At 29.1% G+C, this 24,108-nt stretch overlaps 4 protein-coding genes across 8 annotated transcripts; all 4 read right to left on the reverse strand.

Moving 5' to 3' along the window:
- Positions 1 to 2,190: 2,190 nt before the first annotated feature.
- On the reverse strand, positions 2,191 to 3,417 carry LOC130898695 (peptidyl-prolyl cis-trans isomerase Fkbp12). Its single transcript, XM_057808160.1, has 3 exons — positions 3,100 to 3,417; positions 2,786 to 2,946; positions 2,191 to 2,589 (listed from the first exon to the last, which is right to left on the reverse strand). Exons 1-3 carry the CDS (start codon positions 3,134 to 3,136, stop codon positions 2,461 to 2,463), a joined length of 327 nt encoding a protein of 108 aa, XP_057664143.1. The 5' UTR covers positions 3,137 to 3,417; the 3' UTR covers positions 2,191 to 2,460.
- A 434-nt stretch (positions 3,418 to 3,851) lies between these two features.
- Positions 3,852 to 6,440, reverse strand: LOC130898473 (ankyrin repeat domain-containing protein 27-like). Its single transcript, XM_057807809.1, has 2 exons — positions 6,337 to 6,440; positions 3,852 to 6,252 (listed from the first exon to the last, which is right to left on the reverse strand). The coding sequence occupies exon 2, from the start codon at positions 6,210 to 6,212 to the stop codon at positions 3,918 to 3,920; it is 2,295 nt and encodes a 764-aa protein (XP_057663792.1). The 5' UTR covers positions 6,213 to 6,252; positions 6,337 to 6,440; the 3' UTR covers positions 3,852 to 3,917.
- A 618-nt stretch (positions 6,441 to 7,058) lies between these two features.
- LOC130898447 (uncharacterized) lies at positions 7,059 to 9,370 on the reverse strand. The gene is made up of 2 exons (XM_057807770.1): positions 7,315 to 9,370; positions 7,059 to 7,148 (listed from the first exon to the last, which is right to left on the reverse strand). Exon 1 carries the CDS (start codon positions 9,289 to 9,291, stop codon positions 7,327 to 7,329), a length of 1,965 nt encoding a protein of 654 aa, XP_057663753.1. The 5' UTR covers positions 9,292 to 9,370; the 3' UTR covers positions 7,059 to 7,148; positions 7,315 to 7,326.
- Positions 9,371 to 10,208: 838 nt separating this feature from the next.
- Positions 10,209 to 23,973, reverse strand: LOC130898713 (ATPase family AAA domain-containing protein 2-like). Of its 5 annotated transcripts, none has more exons than XM_057808182.1 (23): positions 23,845 to 23,966; positions 23,552 to 23,618; positions 23,184 to 23,385; positions 22,988 to 23,123; positions 22,806 to 22,936; positions 22,440 to 22,731; positions 21,951 to 22,390; positions 20,802 to 20,895; positions 20,040 to 20,287; positions 19,833 to 19,981; positions 19,512 to 19,760; positions 15,308 to 15,520; positions 15,058 to 15,239; positions 14,293 to 14,479; positions 13,135 to 13,320; positions 12,783 to 13,075; positions 12,065 to 12,250; positions 11,827 to 12,005; positions 11,592 to 11,761; positions 11,245 to 11,426; positions 10,873 to 10,970; positions 10,622 to 10,809; positions 10,209 to 10,564 (listed from the first exon to the last, which is right to left on the reverse strand). In XM_057808182.1, exons 2-23 carry the CDS (start codon positions 23,612 to 23,614, stop codon positions 10,487 to 10,489), a joined length of 4,146 nt encoding a protein of 1,381 aa, XP_057664165.1. In that variant the 5' UTR covers positions 23,615 to 23,618; positions 23,845 to 23,966; the 3' UTR covers positions 10,209 to 10,486. The 5 variants fall into 5 exon arrangements, with proteins under 5 accessions (XP_057664165.1, XP_057664166.1, XP_057664167.1 ...); XM_057808183.1 differs by having other exon boundaries at positions 10,217 to 10,564; positions 21,951 to 22,375; positions 23,845 to 23,973; XM_057808184.1 differs by having other exon boundaries at positions 10,217 to 10,564; positions 21,951 to 22,372.
- Positions 23,974 to 24,108: the final 135 nt, after the last annotated feature.

A 24,108-nucleotide genomic window follows, 5' to 3' on the forward strand; every position in this document is an offset into this window, starting at 1 on the left:
TGAAGAGAAGCTACGAGATTTATACGTTGACCTGTGGTCAGTCAAGTATTTAACCTTGTTCCATTCAGGTCACAGTTTATTGTGAAATAGTCACTGTGTTTTGCTTAAGTTGACGGTCAACAAAGACGAATTATTACGCCATTAAATCGACATTTATTGTCCTTTTTGATAAACGTCCTCAACGAAATAGATGCACATTTTTAAACAATATAATCATCTACATTTCAAATTGTTATATATAACATATTACACGATGATAATACCTAGTTACTGTTTATTACAAAATCAAGCTGATATAACTTAAAATAATAATTGTACACCCGTATTCCGATTCGTTACAAGGTTATTAAAGAATTAAATACTGTTTGATTATGAAATATCCTTTGGATATGTAAAAAAAATCATTGTAGTACTAATATTATTTCTAGAATACGTAATACTCACCTTTTTAAACACAAACACTATCACTGTAGTTCAGAACACATTAATTCGATCCGTCCTCTATTAATTTCACCATAAACTCAAATTTCATCACTGTATTTGTATTTTTTGCAATATAATCAAAGCAACAAGGGCTTAAACACTGATAATCATACTTAATATTAATAACAAACTTTTTGACAGTTAATTTCATAGATACATCGAAAGCATAGAGGAATCTATTATAATTTGACGTTTAGTTCAATAGATGATTCGAGAGTATGGAGGTCTCATTTCATAAATATAATCATAAATCAAAAGATAGGTTGTTGTTAAATTAGAAAAAGTTTTTTTAATAACTAACGTTTAATTTTTTCGTATAATTTTTTATGAACATATTAAAAAATATAATATAAAAGCACGTCAGTATTGAAATCATTTATCTATGACAACATCTAACTTCACGATTCTTTTGGTCTCGATCTTATAAGTTATATTCCCATATTTATTACTTTAAAATCTTTTAACAAATACACTAATATAGAAAAAAGAAGAATTGTATACAAATTATTATAGTCCGTTCATACGTATTACTTTTGAAAATATTTTTTACGCATATTTTTTTTAATACATTCTGTATAGATAATTATTGCAATTAACAATGTATTTGACATTAATAATATTGAATTAGCATTGACAATACGTTTATCAGAGCATAATAAATGAATTGTGTAATTATCGTATACCTGACTGGATTGAAAGTGAGGTTAGTAGGATAATGTCGATTATATTTTAGATTTTTTTCTTGATATATGTGATCAGTATTCAGCATAAGAAGTAATTCACTTAATTTGTAATTGAATATGCATGAAATTCAATTAAATACGAGAGCTTTAAGGGGAGATAGATAAAAAATTGAAAAAATAATAAACGATTGACAACACTGTATATAAAACCAAAATTGAATGAAGTTTGTGAGAATATTTGAAAAAAAATGCTGTTTAGGGTTATAATTTGCACTAAAAATTATACAGGATGTCCTCAAATATATACATTAATTCTTTAAAGACGGTTTCTTAATAATCTTTTATTGAATATGTTTTTGGATATTTGAGAAAACCTTTAATGGTCACAGTTTGCTACGAAAAATTGTACAGGATGGCCCAGAATATGCACTATTATGTAAATATTTTAAGTAAATAAGCCGGACGTGCTTTAATTTCACGTTAAATTGAATAATACCAAAGAAAATTGGTGTCTATGTTTGATTATTTAAAAAACGTTCCTCGATATTGGAATTATCAACTAAAAACAATACAGGGTGAACCCAAAAACATGAACTATCAACACAATCACATTTATCCTCATCAAAGATCTTTTAAATTTAAATTTTGTAATTATTTGTTTAAATAGTTGAGAAAAACAATCGATTTCTACATTTTTCTATAAAACGAATCATACAGGGTGATTCAAAATATGCACTATAATATTATTTGCAAAATTGACAAAGCCGGACCTGCTTTTCTTATACTTTTAAATGAATAGCATCAAAAAATTCGTGTCTGTGTTTATATTTTCAAAAAAAGTGCCCCAAGATTATAATTTCCATTAAAAATAATACATATTGTCCTCAAAATACGCACTATTTTATAAAATCGTAAATCTTCTAAGCCGGACCTGTTTTTTCGTTCTAATTTCCGTCTCAAGTTAAAATATGGAGTATCATCGTTCGAAGATGGGGAAACTCGGGTAAAATAAAAAGAAAACACGTGACATCAAGTCATTTTTATTAGAACATCACAACACCAATAATAAATGCAATTAAATTATTCGAAAGCTTTATCGCGCTCCCGCGCAATTCTGACACTACCGGGACGTAAATTTTAATGAAAAAAAAAAAGGTTATCCAAAACCGCACGTTTTCAAAAGTTAACCGAATCAACAAAAAAAATTACTAATTTTTCGAAATTCAAATTAAAAAAAAGTATATAGAACTGAATCAACTGCACCGAATATTTTCTAAGGCAATTCTAAGTGGATTTAATCTATCGCGAGAAGTTCTACGTCAAAAATAAGTGTAGCATTCGGGGGGATGACACCCGGATGACCCCTAGATCCATAAGCGTAATCAGGAGAACACGTCAACTTAGCCCTTTGTCCCAGACTCAACTGCAAGGACATAAAAGCTAATTAGTATTTTAAAATACTAAATTAACAAATTTTTAACAAAAAAAACATCAGACAAAACCAAATAATCAACATTTTTCACTCTAAAAGCACAAATCAGAGCGCAAGGATGGTATATCATCAAATCGAAAAAAAAATACGTAAAAAAATGATTAATTATAGGAAAAAAATGACTTACTTGGGCAACACCTTCGTCCCACCCTTTGATCACTTCGCCTCTACCGATGTGGAACTTAAAAGGCGACCCCCTATCTCTGGAAGAATCAAATTTTTGTCCATCTTGTAAAGTACCAGTGTAATGTACTGATACAGTTTGTCCTGTCTTTGGGAACGTACGACCTAATTAAAGAATATTTATATATATTTCAAGTATAAAACACGTCAATTTTGTATTATGCAATGAAATATATTAAAGTACATTAACACCACGCACATAATCGATGTTTAACACGAGTAATAAACACAAAAAAAGACGCTAGAAAATTTACTTACCATCCCCAGGTGTAATTGTATCAACGATTACTCCCATGTTAGAATTTATACGTTATTTGAACGATAATTATTATTTAAATAACTGCACTTTATATTATAAATATAATAATACAATTAAAAATGGCGTAATGGCCGATCTGAAAGGTAACTCGAAACGATGTGAAGAGAGGAACAGGAACTTGCTAACAATAGTGATGGGTAATACAAACTAGTGATTTTATAACTGTTATTTTTATATAAAACCGTTTGTTTTTTCACTTGTTATTTAAACAATCATCACAAGTTTTTACATTTATCTACACAAACAATAATAAATTCAATTAATTGATATATTTTTGACAAAATCAGGTTATTTTTAAACTGTTATTATAGTATCGCACAACTCGTATAACTACAACGTTTCCTGGGATGGGAGATATAAAATAGTAATACTAATAGTGATTCCCTCACTGTTAGTTTTGATTGGAATATCATATATATATATATATATATATATATATATATAAATAAAATAAATAAGAAAATTGTTATTAATAATGAAATATAGTTAAATAAATAATAATATAATAATTTATTTACTATAAATATATTAAAATAACATTTCTTTATATTTTTGTAAACTGTTATTATAACATCGTACAGCACATCGATGACGTAACTACTGTGTAACTCGCATTTATATATACAGGTTGTATATCAAGTATAAAAATATGATTTTGTGTTATACAGATTGTCCTCGGAATAAACTATAAAGAAAAGGTAAATAAAAAACCAAACATAATATTTATTCATATTAAAAATATATGACAAAAATAGTGTTAGGAATAATTTTTGCTATAAGATTTTAATAATTTAAATAAACCGTATTGCATATTTTCCCCGCTTAATAATAAATTTTTAATGTCACAATCTGCTCCGTTTTTTAATAAAATATCAACAATTTTAACATTCCCTTTTTGACAAGCGTAAAATAACGAAGTATTACCGATATCATCTTGTTCATCGATGTTACAATCACCGCATTTCACTAATTCTCTTATAACTTGCACCCTTTCGTATATACAAGCCAAATGTAGAGGGGTATAAAGAGTTTGGTAGGTTTTTAAATTCGATAAAGCCCCGATATCTAATAAAATACGTAAAATTTCGTTTCTACCGTATTTAGCAGCGACATGCAAAGCCGTATAACCTTTATTATCACACATATTAATATTTAAAAGTAATTTATTAGTGGTGACATGATTTAGATCGTCTAAATCACTTTTACATCGTTCGCAGATACACAAAGGATGACATTTACCTTTATTTATATTTCTATCGATACTATTATAACCTAAATAAAAACAAGTTAAAGGGAAATCGTTATTTTCGATTGATTTCAATAATAAATCGATTTTTTTTAACTGCTCGTCGTTTTTTGGTTTTATACCGTGTATTTTAGAATTATTATATTCGATTTTTTCGATTTTCGTTGTAAATTTTTCGCATAATTTATATATAAAAGCGTTGTGCGCCAAATCGAAAACACTACGATTTTTTTTATTTTTTATAAAAACCGAAGCTCTATTTTCTAATAAAATTTGAACTATATCTAAATAACCCCATCTAGCGGCTATAATTAACGGCGTATCGCCCGTAGAATTCGCGATATTCACTTCGGTTCGCATCGACGAATAAATCAAAGCTTTAACGCAATTATCGTTACCGTTCAAACATGATAAATGCAAGGGGGTGTTTTGTTCAAAATCTTTTACGTTCACATCGGCGTTTTTGGTTATTAGAAGTAATAAAACATCCTGGAAACCGTTTAAACAAGCGTAATGTAGACTAGTTCTACCGAAAGAATCTGAAAAATTTACATTCACATCGGTTTTTAATAAAAATTCAATAGTATCAAGTTTTCTTAACTTCGTAGCTTCTAATAGTAGTTCATTTGTACCGTAACGATCGGGGGTGTTAATACAATCGATACGCGTGCTTAAAGGGTGGGATTTAATACAATCCGATGGTAAATTACGATTTAAATCTTCTAATAAATGTTCTAGTATAAATTCTAGAGCTGCTTCGAGGGATGATATACAAAATAAAGTTTGTTCGGTAACTTCGTTACTTAAATTAAATTCTTTAATATAAATCAAATTCCCGTACCAATTATTTATATTTGATTTAATTATAATAAAAACCAATATTTGTAATAAATCGTCAGATGTAACATGTTTACCACAATCTAAAATTGTTGTAACGGTTTTTTTCAAACAAAATATCTTATCTAGTACCGTATCGTGATTATTTAATTGTTTTAATTCGAATTTCGCGTTTAAAATAACCGATTCAAAACCGGTTTCGATTCCCAAGTCTTTATACATTATATTTGAATTTTTTTTAATGATCCGATTCAAACTACTATCTTTTTCGTGTAAAATCGTGTTTATACCGAAAATAAGCTTCCTACCGATACAATATTGCATATAAGTCTCAACGGCTTGTTTAATTTTATTTAAAAAACGATTTTCCTTGTTGCACTTTTCTTTTATTAACGAAAAAGTAAAACATCGTTGTAAACATCGAGAAAATAAAATTCCTATTAGTTCTTTTTGATTTTGGATAGTTTCTAGCACGAAATTTTGATCAAAACTGAAATTTTCGATCAAAATTTTCAAATTAACGAAAATATCACGGTAACACCATAAAAAATCGATACAATCGTGAATATTTGATAAATTTTCATTATAATCCGAATAAAAACTATATTTTTCTGAAAAAATCGGTCTTTCGATGCACCATACAAGAAATTTCGAATTATTATTCACATAATGAGTTTCTTCAAACAAAATATCAATATTATCACCTGGATACGTCGAGATCTTCTTATTTGATACGAATATTTGTTTTTTACTTAAAGTATACACGGAATCGTCAGTATTTCTTGTAGAAACGATAATATGATCCAATATTACTTCGTTCGTTATCGTTTCTTTTTCGATTGTTCCTATTCGTGGTACGCAAATTATCCATTGTCGTAATGAAGATTCTTCGATGATATCGGGGTGATTGTTGTAAATTTCTTTAAAGAATGGGTTTATTGACAGGTTTTCGTCGTATTGGGACCACATTGCAATAGTTACATTATAGATTTTTATCGGAATAACACGGCTGAAAATAATTTATAAATATATATAAATAGGATGATAAAATGTTATATCTATATAATCGTAATTGATAAAATGATTTACATACCTTTCATTACCTCTAATTTCGATTTCAATACGAAATTTTTGTTAAAATTGATAGTAATAATAATAACATAACCTAGTACTCACTTCTTCTTTTATAAATAAATTAACTTGACAGATTCATAGATAACTTGAAAATATATAGTTATATTCTGAGTATTGAACAAAAATTGGATTAGTAATTGATGAAAAATTCAATAAATCTACTATTATTCAATATTTTACTTCTATATGCGTGATTTTCTATATTTTAATAGTAAAAAAGATAATAATGAAAAAATAATTAACTAACTTACCAGCACACCAAAAAAGAAGAACTAATTTCTACTTTTATATAAAGATTTGATTGACAGATTCATTTGAGATTAGAAATTATGATAAATAAATTTTATATAGGATCTAATTAAATCATTATACACTAAATTTTCAATTGCTAGAAGCAAAATTAGAGAATTTTAATTACAAAAAACAATAATAACCATATTTCTTCTTTTTCATAAACACATTTTGACATATTCATAGATAATTTGATAGTAGATATATGATTTTGAAAGTAACTAAAACCTAATTGAAAAAGGAAAAATTTTGAAAAGTTAATCAAAATCGTCATTAATTTTCGCAATAAAATACAAATACCATTCATTTAAAACGCTGGAAATTTAATAAACTATTCAAAGTTTAACCTCAAGTTAATTATAATTTATCTATGGGAAAATGAATGACATATAAGTTAAAATATTTTTATTAACAAAAAATAAAGAAAAATGATAGTTTCTCGTGAATTAATTCGTGCATATTATCCAAAATACCATTTTCCTATAACAAAAAACAAAAATTACCCTAGAAAAATACGAACTACAAAAATTTTTTTACGATTAAATTCTCATTTTTTTTTAATTAACACATAGTAATTTATAATTTGAACGAACTAAAATCATTGAAATACGATTTTTATCACACATTTACTAACTTTAATACCTACCTTAACGGAAAATCAATCTTCTAATACTTCGTCTACGAACGAAGTAATTTCTTCAGTCATATCAATATCCAACGACGAATTTGTCATTTTTTCGCTCCCAATATCAGTTTCCCCTTCTAAAACTCCACTATCTTGCCTCGTTTTTATTATATCAGTTGTTATTGCCACATTTTTTTTCATCTCTATATCATCAATTTTCGTTCTTTTAGTTTCCGGTTCGTTATCGAATTCTCGAATTATATCTTTTGGTATTTCGTCATTTGCTTTTTCCATATCCTCATTATCATCAACAAACATATCGATAGAACCTTGTTGTAAAAACGTCGTTTTTACCTCATTTTGATTATCCGTAACGTGTTGTATTGTATTTACGTTAATAACAGTTTGAAATGGCGAAACTGGTTGACAAAGTCTCTCAATACTATCTAAACCTCTCTTAGAAGCCATAGCGACATTTATACGTCTATCACATAACGAATTATTCAAAATTTGTAATGTACACGGTAGGGATACTTTTAAAACCCCTTGTTCGTAAAAAGACGCTAATAAATCGTGAATTTTTTCTAAATTCTTCTTATTTGTATATAAATAAACGTTTTTTTTAGTGTTAATATCATTTAAAACGCCCCAAATTGCTTTAAATAAATCATTTAAAGTGGTTTGTTTTGTTCTAATAAAACCAGACGAAAATAGCGTTATTAACGTATCTAAAGCTAATAAACATTTAATTTCATCATTTTTTATTTCTATTTTCGTCTTTTTACCCCCCGAATTCGGTTTATTCACATCGATTTTACTATTTTTTAATACAACTGATTCCTTAACGGGAATTATATCTCTCATTACACATTCGATAAGTTCCTTTTGGAAACGATCGTTTAACCCGCATTTAGAGATCATTATCCATGTTTTTAAACATTTATAAACTGTTTCTTGTAGTACGCAATCTATAACACCGTAACATCTACAATTTTGACTCTTTTTTAATGAGTCTAAAAGTATTTTACTCACTATAAAAGTGTAAGGAAACGAGCTGTTTCTCAACCATAAAATCAACGTTCGTAACAAATGAATTAATTTTATTTGTATCGAGTTTAAAAGTAAAAAAAATTCGGCGTTAAATTCGTCTTTACCTACACTGTGAGCGCAATATTGCGTCGACGAGCCTTCTATTACAATATTTATTATTTCACCCGGTATAATTTGTTTAAAAACTGTAAATTTTTTTTCTAACATTGTTATTATAAATAAAATAACGTTTTTTATTCTTTTAGCTATAAAAAACGCAGTTTTATTAGGTAATTCGTCGATTATAAACCCGTCCTGCTCTGGTCTTTCTATTTTATTAATTTCAATGCGGTTTACTAAAAATTCATCGAATAAATCATATAGAGTGCTACATAATTTTTGTACGGCTATTTTATAGTTATTTTTATGATTAATACCGTCAGAACCAGCGTTGCCCACTTGTTGTAGATACAAAAAACATATAGATGCTTTATTTACCGTAAATTCGGAATTATTATCCAAAAAAGATAATATATATTTCTCGATTTGTATTTTACGTGATACGAACCAATTACCGTATTTTTTTAAACACAAAATCAAAATATCTAAAGTTTTATCAATCAAGTGACATTTTAATTTATTCGATAAACAAAAATCGACTATTTTCGACAAATACTCAGTGAGTATCTTTTTTGATAATTCGTGGTTGTTTATTGATGCTTCGAGGAATTTTTCTATAACGGATAATTTGATTTCGGTCATATTACCTTGCGAATTTTGAGATAAACAGTTATCTAACCAGTTTGTTAAGTTTTCGTTAAAAAAATCCTCGTGGCAATATTCGAGTATGGAAGCTAATAAATCCCAACCTGCTGCAGTTGTCTTCGAGGAAGAAAGTAACGAATTCACAGTTTTAATATGCGTATCACTTGGACCGTTGTTTAAATACACTTCCAAACACTTATCCATTTTATATTTCGTTTTAAAATTAAAACACAATTACTTCGTTATAGGTGATATTTAAATTCTTCTTCTTTTTATTTCAATGAGTGATCGTTCAAAATATCTAATTAGATATTAATATTTATCTATGGATAAAGTATATATTTTTATTATAAAGAATTGTTCAACTTATTTAATGATTGTTTATATGGGAATAGATCATTCTGAATACATTCATCATATATTTAATGGCAGAAATGGAATATTTTTTTTTAAATTGATGAGATTAAACCATTAAACCTCTATTGATTGGCTTTGTCTATTTATAAACAGAAAAAGTGGAGTATCTGTCATTGGATTCTTCTTTTTCTATTATGAAGTAAGTAACCATAAAAATATAAATATACAGAATATCCATAGACAAGATATTAGTATAGGGTCGATACAGAAAATTATATTGTTTACGGAAAATCAATTTTTTTTTTAAAAATTAGTCAATACTTGAGTTGACGGTCAAGTTGAAAAAACAAAGTGAACAGGAGATCGTATGTCTGCGATAGTGAAAACCATAAATTAATAGATTTTAATTATTAATGAGCGCAGCGCCATCTGTTTGATAATACCTACACTTCAATCTACAGCACAGTAAGAAATTGTTAGAGTAATTACCATAGTTTGGACATTCTGTAATAAAGGGCGCACACAATATTATTCTAATAGTCATCCATTGTTCTATTTTATTTTTTTAATACATGCATCGCCATCTGTTCGATCATAGCCAAACCCAATCTTTGAATTATATTATACACTGAGAAATTAGTAGAATTTATGATGTAGTTAGTCGTTTTTGGTATAGATAGCGTACATAGGAAACGCCTTTTAAAATTGGTTATCGTCCGTTCATATTAACTGGGAAAAGGGATCGAAAAATAAGAAACATAATGGTATAACCCACAACTTTAATAAGAATCAATACAATAATCAAAATTGCGGATGAAAATTTTTTTGTACAATAAACGGTTTCAATTGAAAAAAAGGCACTATATACAAAATATCCTGGAACTGAAAATTCGTGGCAGTGAAAAACGATCTTTGGCGGTATATTTTACACGAAGAAAACAAATAAATATATAAATTCACGCGTTACCGCGATTGGTTTTAATATAAAAAAGTGAAACATAAATTAAAAAATATATATATAAATATGTATATATAAAAAAAACTAGGAATTAAATTTATTCTGTGTATTAAAATCTACGGCGCACTCCCTCTTGAACCTAGCTAGCTCCTTCAGCAATTCCTACAATTATCCTTATAATTAATTATCCTTATATTAAGTACAAAATGTAGTACTAACCTTCGGTAAATTCGTCCTTATATTTGTCCTTGAGAATTTTTTCACCACCGTACTCAAGTGATTGTACAAATCCAATAAAGACACCAAAGATAGTCCTTCCGTTATCCTTACGGCGGTTTCTAACGCCTTTTCCAACTCGATTTCGGAACATTCGATCGGTTTCGACGTCGACGTTATACTATCGATCGCTGAAATCGAGAAAACAATCGATTTTTATGACGTTTTAATCGTATAGATCAGAATTTCGTTACCTGATTCGTTCAAAGCTTCGTCTACGTCGTCGAAATCTAAGGGATTATCTAATAATTCGGAAGGGCTCAAGATATCACTCAGTCTCCTACGAGGGGATCTGGAAAATTCAGCGAATCGATTTAATATTGGATATATGTAAATAATGTATGAACGGACTATAACGAATACAAATTAGATATGAAACAATGGATGAATGGACTATAACGAACGCTATTGCGAATTAAAAAATTGGATAGTAAAAAAATGTGTGAATGGACCATACCGAAATCGAATTTATAATAAATTTCAGGAAATGTACGAACGGACTATACTCAAAGTTAAACCTAAATAATATTCGACATTGAAAACATGTATGAACGGACTATACTTACTGTAAAACATTCGAAGTATCCGTTTTATTATTTTGAATATCACAGTTAACGGTGAGCGGCGTTGTCGGTTCTACTACCGAATTTTCTTTACCTTCAACTTTATCGTCGTCCTTATCGCCGATTCGACAAGATTTTTCATCGGCGTCATCGTTGGAATCTTCGGACGTTTCTTTATCCCCGTTCTGGAAAAAAAAATTTGAAAAAAAATGTACGAACGGACTATAATCAATTTTGCTAGAATCAAATGAATATTAGACATTAAAAACTTGTATGAACGGACTATAAATAATCTGATATCGAATTACAAAATTAAAAAAATATAACTACACTAAGAAAAAAATACTCACTTGAACGTTCGGATTATCGATGAATTTCCTCTTTTTAGTTTTCAGCAGTCGCCCCCTCTGCCACCGGAACCTCTTCCTTTTCCTGTTGGCGTTTTTGTTATCGGATTTTTCTTCGATTTTTCCGTTTTCTTCTTCGTTCTCCCCGTTGGGTAACGTCTCGTTTAATAATTCTGTTGAAAAATTAATTTTTTAAATATTTTCATTTCATTTTTTTCAATTTTTATTTATTATGTACCGGGTGTGTAAATATAAGGAGGTAGATATTTGGTGGGGCAGTGTTTCCTTTCGCGTCTTTTCCTCGATATGGCGATGCATTTTTCCTCGAAGTCCGTATCCATTTCGGTTTTTATTAATGTGTAGGCGTAGTCGCGTAAAGAGCACGCCCTGTGCCGGATCTGTTTATCCGCCGATGTTCTGGAAAATAGAGAAAATTTATTTTTTAGTGTATTTTTTTTTTGGTTATTTTCGCTCACCTCGCAGGGTTGTATTCCAGGGCGTTTCGGCATATTAGTTCGATGTCGTTTAAAAAATCGCTGGCGCACTCGTAGCGATGGAAATCGACTTTGGTCATCATGGTTTCCAAGTCCATGGGTTGTTTTATGATGTTAGTATAGTCAGGTACTTCTTCGGTATCTACCGGTTTGGTGAACATGAAAAATCTGGAAAACGGAAAAAATAAATAAAAATACAAATAAGGATTAATGAACATGAAATTTAAAAAATAAATGTGGGGAGAATGGAAAAATTAAAGAAATAAACAGAGTAATATCACCAAAATTAAAAAATAAAATTATATTTAGTTTTGGAAAAATAAAAAAAAAATAAAGATTAAAGAAATTAATAATAACAAAATATATATGAACAAATGGAAAATGAATATATTAAGAACAGTATTGATACAAAAATAGAGAAAAAATATAAAAAAATTTATCGGAATAGTGTATCGGAAAGTTATAAAATTAAAAAAATAATAAAAATTGAAAAAACTAATAAAAATTAAATTCAAAAAACTAATAAAAATTAAATTCAAAAAATAAATGGACAACCTAAGAAATAGTGAAAATTTTGGTAAACGTGTTTTTCAAAGAAAAAATTGATGAAGGAATGTAAAATAGAGATAAGATTAATTAAATTTGTGGATAAATGAGATATAAATAGAAAAAATACAAAAAAAAATAGATAAACACTCACAATTTATTATTGGCCAACTTCTTACACATATCTCTCAAAAATATCCTCAACTCCCTAAGAGTGTGTTCCTCTTCGTCGTGCAATTTCTTCGATTGCTCCTCGTTGAGGGGCAGCGGCGGCGGCGTCGGCGCCCTAGGAAGAGGCGGCGGCGTCCTAGGCAATTCGCGAGCCTTCTTCACCGGTTTAAGGGAACCGTCGACGATGAGAGGCTTGAAAAATTGACGTCTCGATTCGACGCTCGGCGGTTTCAATTCCAAAACCTCTTTGCGGTAATAGGAAAACAAATTTTGTATCTGGAAACGGAAATAATCGAAGAAAAAAAAATGGCGGACGGGTTAATTCGATTACTCACTTCCGTCGGTAGATTTTCGTATAAACTGTCGGCCGTCGCTAATAACAGTATCGGAACATTTGGATCTAAAGATGTTAATTGAGATTTGAATATGGCCCTAACGGTTTCCGATACCAGACACCACCATTTATCTATGTTCGGTATGTAGATTATACTCGGTACGTTCCTTTTAGCTTCGATGAATACCTGTGAAATAAGTCTGATCGATTAATATTCGATTTTTATAGATTAATGTTCGATTTTGAACAATGTTAATCGATGAATGATCGGTTTTAACCGATGAATGATCGATTTTTATTGATATTCATCGACGAATTATAGTTTTTGATCAATTTTTATCGATCATTGATCGATTTTAATCGGTTTTCATCGATGAATCTTCAATTTTAATCTTGATATCATCGATTTTTTTCGACTTTCATCGATGAAAGGTGAATTTTAATCGGTTTTGATCAATTTTGATGGAAGAATGATTGATTTTAATATACGCATGATTTAAATCACGAATCTTCGATTTTAATGACGAATGAGCGATTTCAATCAGTTTTTATCGATTAATGTTCAATTTTTAAAGATTAATGTTCGATTTTGAATAATGTTAATCGATGAATGATCGGTTTTAACCGAAGAATAATCAATTTTGATCGACAAATTTTCGATTTGTATCGGAGTTAGCCGATGAATGATCGATTTAATTACATTTTGATCACTGAAAAATCGATTTTAATCAACTTTGATCTATTTTTATCACTTTCAACCGATGAATGATCGATTTTTATCGGTTTCAACCGATGAATGATCGATTTTTATCGGTTTCAACCGATGAATGATCGATTTTAATCTGCTTCAACCGACTAATGATAGATTTTAAGAGTTGAGTCGATAAATGATCGATTTTTATCGGTCTCAACCGATGAATGATCGATTTAATTACATTTTGATCACTGAATAATCGATTTTAATCAACTTTGATCTATTTTTATCGGTTTCAACCGATGAATGATCGATTTTAATCTGCTTCAACCAACTTATGATAGATTTTAAGAGTTGAATCGATAAATGATCGACCGGAACACAAGAAAAATTCATTAAACCCAACGAATGATCGATTTTTAACGATTTTAATCTATGGATGATCGATTTTAATCAATAATTTACCTTGATGCAAGCTTCTTCGGTGGATCTTCCGGTATCTTGGTACAGCATAACCAAATTTAATATGTAGGCGTGGATGTGCTCCATTTTGTATAAAATATCGGGGGCGACATGCGTAGTTTGACCGTGATCTGAACCGTTTCCGGTTATGAGTAATTGAGCGGGACGCATGTTTGGTGATAATTTCACTCTAAAAAGAGAAAAAAAACAATAAAAAAAGAAAATACGAAATGTCGGTGAAAAATCTACGTTTGGGGGGGGGGTGGTAATGAGGAAAATGAATGAAAGACAGATTTCAGAAAAATGAAAAAAATGGAATAAAATTGATAATAATTAGGAAAGTAATTGAAAAATGGAATATAAAAATAGAAAAAATGGAAAAAAAGAGAAAATTGATCATAAATGAAAAAAAAATTATTGATCATAAATGAAAAAAAAAAAAATTATTGAAAATATGGGAAAAAATAATAGAAAATTAGAAAAATTATGAAAATTAGAATATTAGGAATACTAAAAATGAGATAAATTTAATAATTTATAGTAAAAGGCAAAATATGAGAAAAATGATCAGGAAATGGAAAAAAAGTGGAAAAATAATTTAAAAATATAGGAAAAGTGAAATTATGAGAGAAAATTAATAAAAAATTCAATAAAAAAATGAGTTAAAGATAAATTATCGAAAAAATGAAAAAATAAAAAAACCAAAAAAAATGAGAAAATCATTATGGAATTAATAAAAAATTTTGGAAAAATATCAGACGCACTTACTTCGCCAAAGAAGTACTCAGACCGTGCGGGAACGTTCGTCGCAGCCTCTCCAACGATTCCTTAATGGTCTCTTGCAAAAGGGGCTCCAATATCGGAAACAATTTCCTACCTAAACCTTGAGTTACGCGATGGGACGCCGGAATCAACAGAGATTTCGCCCTCATGAAATCCACTTTTTCCACCTAAGTAACAGAAAAAAAAACATACCGTTTTTTTTTTCGTTCTTTTCACGATTTTCGAAAAATTCTACCTTGACAGTTTCCGGTTCCAGCAACAACCGATATTCCGAATTATAAACTTGCGGATAAGTCCTACGGAAACTTTGTATCACAGCTTCCGAGCACAGTGCCCTTAAGTCAGAACCGCAGTAACCTACAGTGTGTTCGGAGAGATATTCCAATAATTGGTTGTTGGGGGGATGTTTCCAAGATGAGGTATGGACGCACAAAATTTCTTTCCTTTCCTAATTGCGAAAATATTACGTGGTTAATGAGAAAAATAGGAAAATGTATGAGAGAATTTCGTAATTTCCTCAAAAAAATGAAAAAAAGTACAAGAGAAAATACCAAAATTTTTTCAATATTAAAAAAATATAGAAAATAAAATAATTTTTTGGAAAAAAAAAACAAAAGAATGTTTCGGAAATGACCAATTTTGACAAAGATTAGAAAAATAGATTTTTTCAAAAAATACAAAAAACATTTTGTTGAAAACCTTAGGAATCAAAATTTTTTGAAAATTCAAAAAATTGGAATATTCTCAAAAATTTGAGGTTTCTCAATTTTTTGATAAATAAAAAAAAATAAAAATTTTCTCATATTTTCAAATTTTTTTCCAAAAATATGTTTTAAAACGCCATTTGCACAGATATATAAAAAAAACAAAAAAACCAAAACAATTGTTTAAAAAATATCAAGAAAGGAATCAAAAAAGTAGAAAATTATAAATATGAATATAAAAGGAAGAAAATTCAATTTTTCCAAAAAAAAATATCAAAAAAATGAAATTGTTTCAAATTTTCTCAATTATCAAAATTTCTCAAAAATTTGTGAAATTCAATAATTTTTGCAGAAATTAAAAGAAAAAATGCCAAAAACAATTTTTTCAAAAAAATTAAAACGAAACTTCCACAGAAACATAAAAGGAAAAGAACAGATTTTCCAATAAATAAAGTTTTTCCATTAAAAAATTTCAAAAGACGAAAATTAAAAAAACCAAAAAATATGAAAAACAAATTAAAAAAAACAAATCTAAAAAAAAAACAAAAATATGTGGATTAAAATAATTTTCACGGCAGAGTTAAAAGGAAATCAATTAAAAAAAATAACAATGAAACGAAAATTAAAAAAACAAAACAAAAAATAACAATTTTTTGAAAAATATCAAAAAATTCAATTTTTCTAAGAAAAAACAAAAATGTCGAAACTTTTCCCAAAAATCGAAATTTTTGCAAAAATTTGTAAAATGAAATCATTTTCACAGAAAAAAAAATTTTCAAAAAAATCAAAATTTCCAAAAATTTGTGAAATGTAATTTTCACAGCAATTTGAAAGGAAAACAATTTTTTTTCAAAAAAATGTCAATAAAACGAAAATTAAAAAAAATTGAAAGTTCCTCCAACTTTCTCAATTTTCAAAATTTTTCCAAAAATTTGTAAAATAATGTAATTTTCAAAGAAATTTGAATGCAAAAAAAAAAACACAAAAAAGACAAGAAAGTTTTTTCAAAAAAATATCAAAAAACTTAATTTTTCTAAAAAAAACAAAAATGACAAACTTTTCCCAAAAATCGAAATTTTGCAAAAATTTGTAAAATGAAATCATTTTCACAGAAAAAAAAAATCAAAATTTTCAAAAATTTGTGAAATGTAATTTTCACAGCAATTTGAAAGGAAAACAATTTTTTTCAAAAAAATGTCAATAAATCGAAAATTAAAAAAAATCGAAAGTTCCTCCAACTTTCTCAATTTTCAAAATTTTTCCAAAAATTTGTTAAATAATGTAATTTTCAATGAAATTTGAATGCAAAAAAACACAAAAAAGACAAGAAAGTTTTTTCAAAAAAATATCAAAAAATTCAATTTTTCTAAGAAAAAACAAAAATGTCGAAACTTTTCCCAAAAATCGAAATTTTTGCAAAAATTTGTAAAATGAAATCATTTTCACAGAAAAAAAAATTTTCAAAAAAATCAAAATTTCCAAAAATTTGTGAAATGTAATTTTCACAGCAATTTGAAAGGAAAACAATTTTTTTTCAAAAAAATGTCAATAAAACGAAAATTAAAAAAAATTGAAAGTTCCTCCAACTTTCTCAATTTTCAAAATTTTTCCAAAAATTTGTAAAATAATGTAATTTTCAAAGAAATTTGAATGCAAAAAAAAAAACACAAAAAAGACAAGAAAGTTTTTTCAAAAAAATATCAAAAAACTTAATTTTTCTAAAAAAAACAAAAATGACAAACTTTTCCCAAAAATCGAAATTTTGCAAAAATTTGTAAAATGAAATCATTTTCACAGAAAAAAAAAATCAAAATTTTCAAAAATTTGTGAAATGTAATTTTCACAGCAATTTGAAAGGAAAACAATTTTTTTCAAAAAAATGTCAATAAATCGAAAATTAAAAAAAATCGAAAGTTCCTCCAACTTTCTCAATTTTCAAAATTTTTCCAAAAATTTGTTAAATAATGTAATTTTCAATGAAATTTGAATGCAAAAAAACACAAAAAAGACAAGAAAGTTTTTTCAAAAAAATATCAAAAAATTCAATTTTTCTAAGAAAAAACAAAAATGTCGAAACTTTTCCCAAAAATCGAAATTTTTGCAAAAATTTGTAAAATGAAATCATTTTCACAGAAAAAAAAATTTTCAAAAAAATCAAAATTTCCAAAAATTTGTGAAATGTAATTTTCACAGCAATTTGAAAGGAAAACAATTTTTTTTCAAAAAAATGTCAATAAAACGAAAATTAAAAAAAATTGAAAGTTCCTCCAACTTTCTCAATTTTCAAAATTTTTCCAAAAATTTGTAAAATAATGTAATTTTCAAAGAAATTTGAATGCAAAAAAAAAAACACAAAAAAGACAAGAAAGTTTTTTCAAAAAAATATCAAAAAACTTAATTTTTCTAAAAAAAACAAAAATGACAAACTTTTCCCAAAAATCGAAATTTTGCAAAAATTTGTAAAATGAAATCATTTTCACAGAAAAAAAAAATCAAAATTTTCAAAAATTTGTGAAATGTAATTTTCACAGCAATTTGAAAGGAAAACAATTTTTTTCAAAAAAATGTCAATAAATCGAAAATTAAAAAAAATCGAAAGTTCCTCCAACTTTCTCAATTTTCAAAATTTTTCCAAAAATTTGTTAAATAATGTAATTTTCAATGAAATTTGAATGCAAAAAAACACAAAAAAGACAAGAAAGTTTTTTCAAAAAAATATCAAAAAATTCAATTTTTCTAAGAAAAAACAAAAATGTCGAAACTTTTCCCAAAAATCGAAATTTTTGCAAAAATTTGTAAAATGAAATCATTTTCACAGAAAAAAAAATTTTCAAAAAAATCAAAATTTCCAAAAATTTGTGAAATGTAATTTTCACAGCAATTTGAAAGGAAAACAATTTTTTTTCAAAAAAATGTCAATAAAACGAAAATTAAAAAAAATTGAAAGTTCCTCCAACTTTCTCAATTTTCAAAATTTTTCCAAAAATTTGTAAAATAATGTAATTTTCAAAGAAATTTGAATGCAAAAAAAAAAACACAAAAAAGACAAGAAAGTTTTTTCAAAAAAATATCAAAAAACTTAATTTTTCTAAAAAAAACAAAAATGACAAACTTTTCCCAAAAATCGAAATTTTGCAAAAATTTGTAAAATGAAATCATTTTCACAGAAAAAAAAAATCAAAATTTTCAAAAATTTGTGAAATGTAATTTTCACAGCAATTTGAAAGGAAAACAATTTTTTTCAAAAAAATGTCAATAAATCGAAAATTAAAAAAAATCGAAAGTTCCTCCAACTTTCTCAATTTTCAAAATTTTTCCAAAAATTTGTTAAATAATGTAATTTTCAATGAAATTTGAATGCAAAAAAACACAAAAAAGACAAGAAAGTTTTTTCAAAAAAATATCAAAAAACTTAATTTTTCTAAAAAAAAAACAAAAATGACAAACTTTTCCCAAAAATCGAAATTTTTGCAAAAATTTGTAAAATGAAATCATTTTCACAGAAAAAAAAAATTTTCAAAAAAATCAAAATTTTCAAAAATTCGTGAAATGTAATTTAAACAGCAATTTGAAAGGAAAAAAACAACAAACAGTATTTTCAACAAAATACAATTTTTCTTAGAAAAAACAAAAATATCAAAATTTTTGCAAAAATTAATAAGACAGTAATTGTCACAGAAAAAAATACAATTTTTTTTTTGCAAAAAAAATATCAAACAACAAAACAAAACTCACGTCTTTCGATGGCAACGTAAACAACAACTCCCTATCGAATCTACCGGGCCTCCTTAAAGCCGGATCGATAGCGTCTATTCGATTCGTAGCCCCGATCACGATCACCTCACCTCGATCAGACAGACCGTCCATCAGAGCCAACAGAGTCGAAACGATACTGGCGTGTATCTGATCCTGTCTCGAAGACCTAACCGGCGCCAAACCGTCCAATTCGTCGAAAAATATAATCGAAGGTTTCATTTCGGCTGCCTGTATAAACAAAAAAAAAAAAAATAAAAAATCACCCCTATAAAAAAACCGCCTCCCTAATCCGATAATTACTTGTTCGAACAACTGCCTCAGCATCTTCTCAGATTCCCCTATCCATTTGCTGAGCAGATCGGCGCCTTTCCTCAGGAAAAACGAAACTTTCCTCGTACCGAAACTGCATTCGTTCGCCAACGCTCTCGCTATGAGGGTTTTTCCGGTACCTGAACAACAACGATTTTCCGGTTAACTGGGAATGGAGGGGATGGGGTAAAAACTCACCGGGAGGACCGTGGAATAACACCCCCCTCGGCGGTTGTATGCAGAACTGTCTAAACACTTCGGGATACATCATCGGTAGCAGGATCATTTCTTTCAGACACTGTATATGGGCGTCCAGACCCCCTATACTGTTGAACCTTATGCTGTTGTCTAGCGTTTCCGGTTTGATCGGTACTATGTTCGTACTACCTCCGGCGCCCGATTTCATTTTTTCGTTTTTGGAATGGTGCGCCGTTTTAGGAGCTTTACTATAATAAAACGAAACGTATATATACTTCAAAAAGTCATATCAGTGTTTCAAAAATGGATATCAGTATTTCGAAATCGTTCTGGTGCTTCAAAAATAGACATAAATATGTTAAAATCCAATAATACTGTTTCAAAAATGGGTTTCGGTGCTTCAAAAACGGATATCAGTACTTAAGACATCGTTTCAGTGCTTAAAAAGCACACAAAATAAGTCAAAATCCGATAATTGTTTCAAAAATGGCTGTAAGTGTTTCATAAACAGTTATTGTTTTTTCGAAAATTGATATCGATGTTTCAAAATGGTTTTAGTGCTTCAAAAACAAACATAAATACGTCAGAACCGAATATCGGATTATAAAAAATTGATATAAGTGTTTCAAAAACGGACATAAATACATCATATCCCGATACTGATGATTTAAAACTAGATATTAATGTTTCGAAAACAGATATTGGTGCTTCAAAAACGGATTTCGGTGTTTCAAAAATAAATATCGATATAATTGTACTTACCGACAAATTTCTGAGGACGAATCACTGGAACTGGACGATTCTTGGGTCCTTCTCGTGAAACGTCTCGTCCTAGTTTTCAAAACCGATTGTTGCACTATGAAATCCATCATTTTATTAAAAAAAGAAAAACTCGCCAAATTAATTCCTAATCAATTTGTGTTTTATGTGTTTTAACACAAACTCAGTAATTAGAATATACCATCAAGATATAATTCATTATAAATTGTTAGTCTTAGTTACATATAATTAACCACAGTAGTTCAAATGTACCAGACGAAATGTATTTCAATAAATTATATGTTTTGAATTGATAAAAGTAGCTCAAGTGTACTATTATTTGATTACAATTGAAATTATAAGCCTAAGAGGCTTAAAAATTGGCAGAATAGTTCAAATGTACCGTAGAGAGTAATAAAACATAATTTTCGATAAACTAGTGAGTCTTGAACGTTTCAAAATGAGCCAAAGAAGATCAAATGTGCTATGAAAAGTATTCAGACCAAGTTATAGATAAATTACAAGAATTATATGCTTCAAAATAGTTCGAAAGTACCAATGTGAACATTAAAACACAATTTTCGGTAAACTAGTGAGTTTTAGAAATGTACAACTGAATTATTGGTAAACCATGTACCGAAGGAAGCTTTGAGGCTAAATTACGAGGTTCAGATTAAATTTAAGTAGTTCAAATGTACCGGAGGAATCTTTGAGGCTAAATTACGCAGTTCGGATGAAATTGGAGTAGTTCAAATGTACCAGAGGAAGCTTTGAGACAGAATTAGGCGGTTCAGATTTACTTGGAGTAGTTCAAATGTACCAGAGGAAGTTTTGAGGCTAAATTACGCGTTTAAGACTAAATTTAAGTAGTTTAAATGTACCGGAGGAAGCTTTAAGGCAGAATTACGCGGTTGAGATTAACTTGGAGTAGTTCAAATGTACCAGAGGAAGCTTTGAGGCAGAATTACCCCTTTCAAATTAACTTGGCGTAGTTCAAATGTACTAGAGGAAGCTTTGAGGCTAAATTAGGCGTTTCAGATAAATCTGAAGTAGTTCAAATGTACCGAGGGAGGCTTTAAGACTAAATTATGAATTTCAAAATAAAGTGAAGTAGTTCAAACATCCTCCTCAATAAAAACAAACAATACTTACTTGTTTTCGGCGCCGGTTTGGTTCTCCTGTCTCTCAACGAATACTTTCTACCTTCCTCTTCCGATTCCGAGCTTGTATCGATCATATTCCTCTGTTTCTGCGACCTCCCGGTCTGATCCGATCTCGTCGGATAATTTCTCCTATTCCTCGTCGTCGGTCGAAGTCTTGTAACCGGCAATTCCTCCCGTCTCTTGGCTTCTTCCTCTCCATCGCTACCCGAAGACTGATCCTTCTTAACATCCTTAATTGGTTTCTCAGTTTTCGCGTTTTCCTTCGATTCGGCGATCTTCTCCTCCAATTCCTCCTCTGGGGAAGTGTCCTTCTCCTCGACGTAACTCAAATTTTTCGAGCTCCTCAATCTACCATTCAATTTATTATCTGCAACGTTATCTTCCTTTTTGTTTTCCTTGTCATTGGACGTCCTTCTAGAAATTAACATCCTGTAGAAAAATAGGGATAAAATCACGGGAAATTTCGTTTTGCACTCACTCCTGGTTGATTTCATCTTTTTGTATCGCCCTCCTCAGTCTCCTGGGCGCTTCTTCCACCCCATAATCGAACAGATACTTCGGGGGTTTAATGTTGTGTCTCAATCTGATGTCGCTGTTCTTCCTGGGGTTCTTACGGGGTAATTCCATGTCGTTGTGAGCTTCCCCGGCGTCCCTACTATCCTCCTCCGAATAACCCGTGTTTAAATTTGGGTAACCGACTTTGTGCATCTGGCTATCGTCCAACCACGACATATTTGAAGGTCTTTTCCTCGTACTTCTTCTAACTCTACCTAAAATATTGTAAAACGTATTAAACACTCTATATATTTAGAAAAATTGCATTAAAATATCGATTTTTACATACTTTCGCTGTCGGAATTGAATTGTAAAGGCGAATGGGGATCGGCGTAACACTTTTGACTTATCGGTCGGAGAGACAAAGCTGTCCGTCTTTGTATTCGGTTCATTCGGACGAGATGTCTTGTTCTACGACCCCTGAAACATTTAAAACTCATTCACTGGGCGGTGGGAGTCGATTTTTTTTACCTCACTGTGTATATTTCGTCATCTGTGTCGTGATCTTGTTCGTATACGTCAGAATCATCGTGTATTCCACGTGAATAGACAGTTAAAGTTCTTTCATCTAGGGATATTCGTTTGTGGTCGTTTCTTAACGGACGTTCTAGAAATAATTGATTTTTATCGATATATATCATGATCGAATATGAATATATCGACTTACGACTGTATTTATTCGTATAACCGAATTTGCTTCTCAGTTGTCTGGGCGGTAAAGGGGTTGTTGCCGTTTTTACGGAGGGTTTAGTTTCTTCTTCGATATTACAAGACGAATCTTTATCGTCGCTATCATCTGAATCGCTTTCATTAACACTAGACGATTCGCTTTCTTCCACCGGTTCTTGTTTAATCAAACGAAGACTTCCCTGCAATTTTTTTATACCCGTTTTGAAATATAAACGCGTAAACGACGTAAATATCGGTTTCGGTACGAATTTCGACAGCGGTTTTCTTTAAATACGATCCCCATAGAAACCCCGATTAAATAAACACGAAATATATGATAAATATGTGATTTATCTAATGACCTACCCTTGTCCTGTGTGTCGGTCCCGATGGTGAACCATTCGATTCCTTACGGCGCGTATTCACCATATCACTAACCAAGACAATCACAGTCGTTAATTTTTGTATTAACAAACAAAATCATGCAAATTTGTAGGTGTGAATGAATAATTTCAAACATTTTCACAATCTTGTATTTAAAAAGTTTCAATTTTTACGAAATACAAAGCAAAAAACGGTTCTCGTTCGTAAAATATAAAGTAAAATTTATATACCCAAATTTTAGTGTTTAATTGTAGATAAAATCGTTAAAAACTTACTCAAATTTAAAAACGATGTTAAAATATAACAGTTTATTGATATTTTTATACACAAAAAGACGCTTAACTTTCACTATACACTAGACAATTAACAGATTATAAAAATATAGCTGTCATATGGCTCCATTTAAATGACATTTAGGCGATTTTAAGCGATCAACAAACATCTAAATATATCGGATCGTATTTAATTTACGTTGCGTAAAAAGAGATAGAATGAAACATCGATTGTTGATAAAGAGAGTAGTATATTATAATGTACGT

This window comes from Diorhabda carinulata, chromosome 10 (genome assembly GCF_026250575.1).
Source record: "Diorhabda carinulata isolate Delta chromosome 10, icDioCari1.1, whole genome shotgun sequence".
Classification (NCBI taxonomy): Eukaryota; Metazoa; Arthropoda; class Insecta; order Coleoptera; family Chrysomelidae; genus Diorhabda; species Diorhabda carinulata.

What these genes read in the sequence shown, in the direction of transcription:
- LOC130898473 (XM_057807809.1), bottom strand. Translation starts at nt 6,212, where the DNA reads ATGTGGTCCCAATACGACGAAAACCTGTCAATAAACCCATTCTTTAAA.
- LOC130898447 (XM_057807770.1), bottom strand. Translation starts at nt 9,291, where the DNA reads ATGGATAAGTGTTTGGAAGTGTATTTAAACAACGGTCCAAGTGATACG.
- LOC130898695 (XM_057808160.1), bottom strand. Translation starts at nt 3,136, where the DNA reads ATGGGAGTAATCGTTGATACAATTACACCTGGGGATG. An exon ending in TACAATTACACCTGGGGATG is followed by an intron (nt 2,947 to 3,099) that starts GTAAGTAAATTT and finishes TTCTTTAATTAG; the next exon opens with GTCGTACGTTCCCAAAGACA. An exon ending in GGGACGAAGGTGTTGCCCAA is followed by an intron (nt 2,590 to 2,785) that starts GTAAGTCATTTT and finishes ATGTCCTTGCAG; the next exon opens with TTGAGTCTGGGACAAAGGGC.
- LOC130898713 (XM_057808182.1), bottom strand. Translation starts at nt 23,614, where the DNA reads ATGGTGAATACGCGCCGTAAGGAATCGAATGGTTCACCATCGGGACCG. An exon ending in TTATACGAATAAATACAGTC is followed by an intron (nt 23,124 to 23,183) that starts GTAAGTCGATAT and finishes AATTATTTCTAG; the next exon opens with AACGTCCGTTAAGAAACGAC. An exon ending in TCCTTATATTTACACACCCG is followed by an intron (nt 11,762 to 11,826) that starts GTACATAATAAA and finishes ATTTTTCAACAG; the next exon opens with AATTATTAAACGAGACGTTA.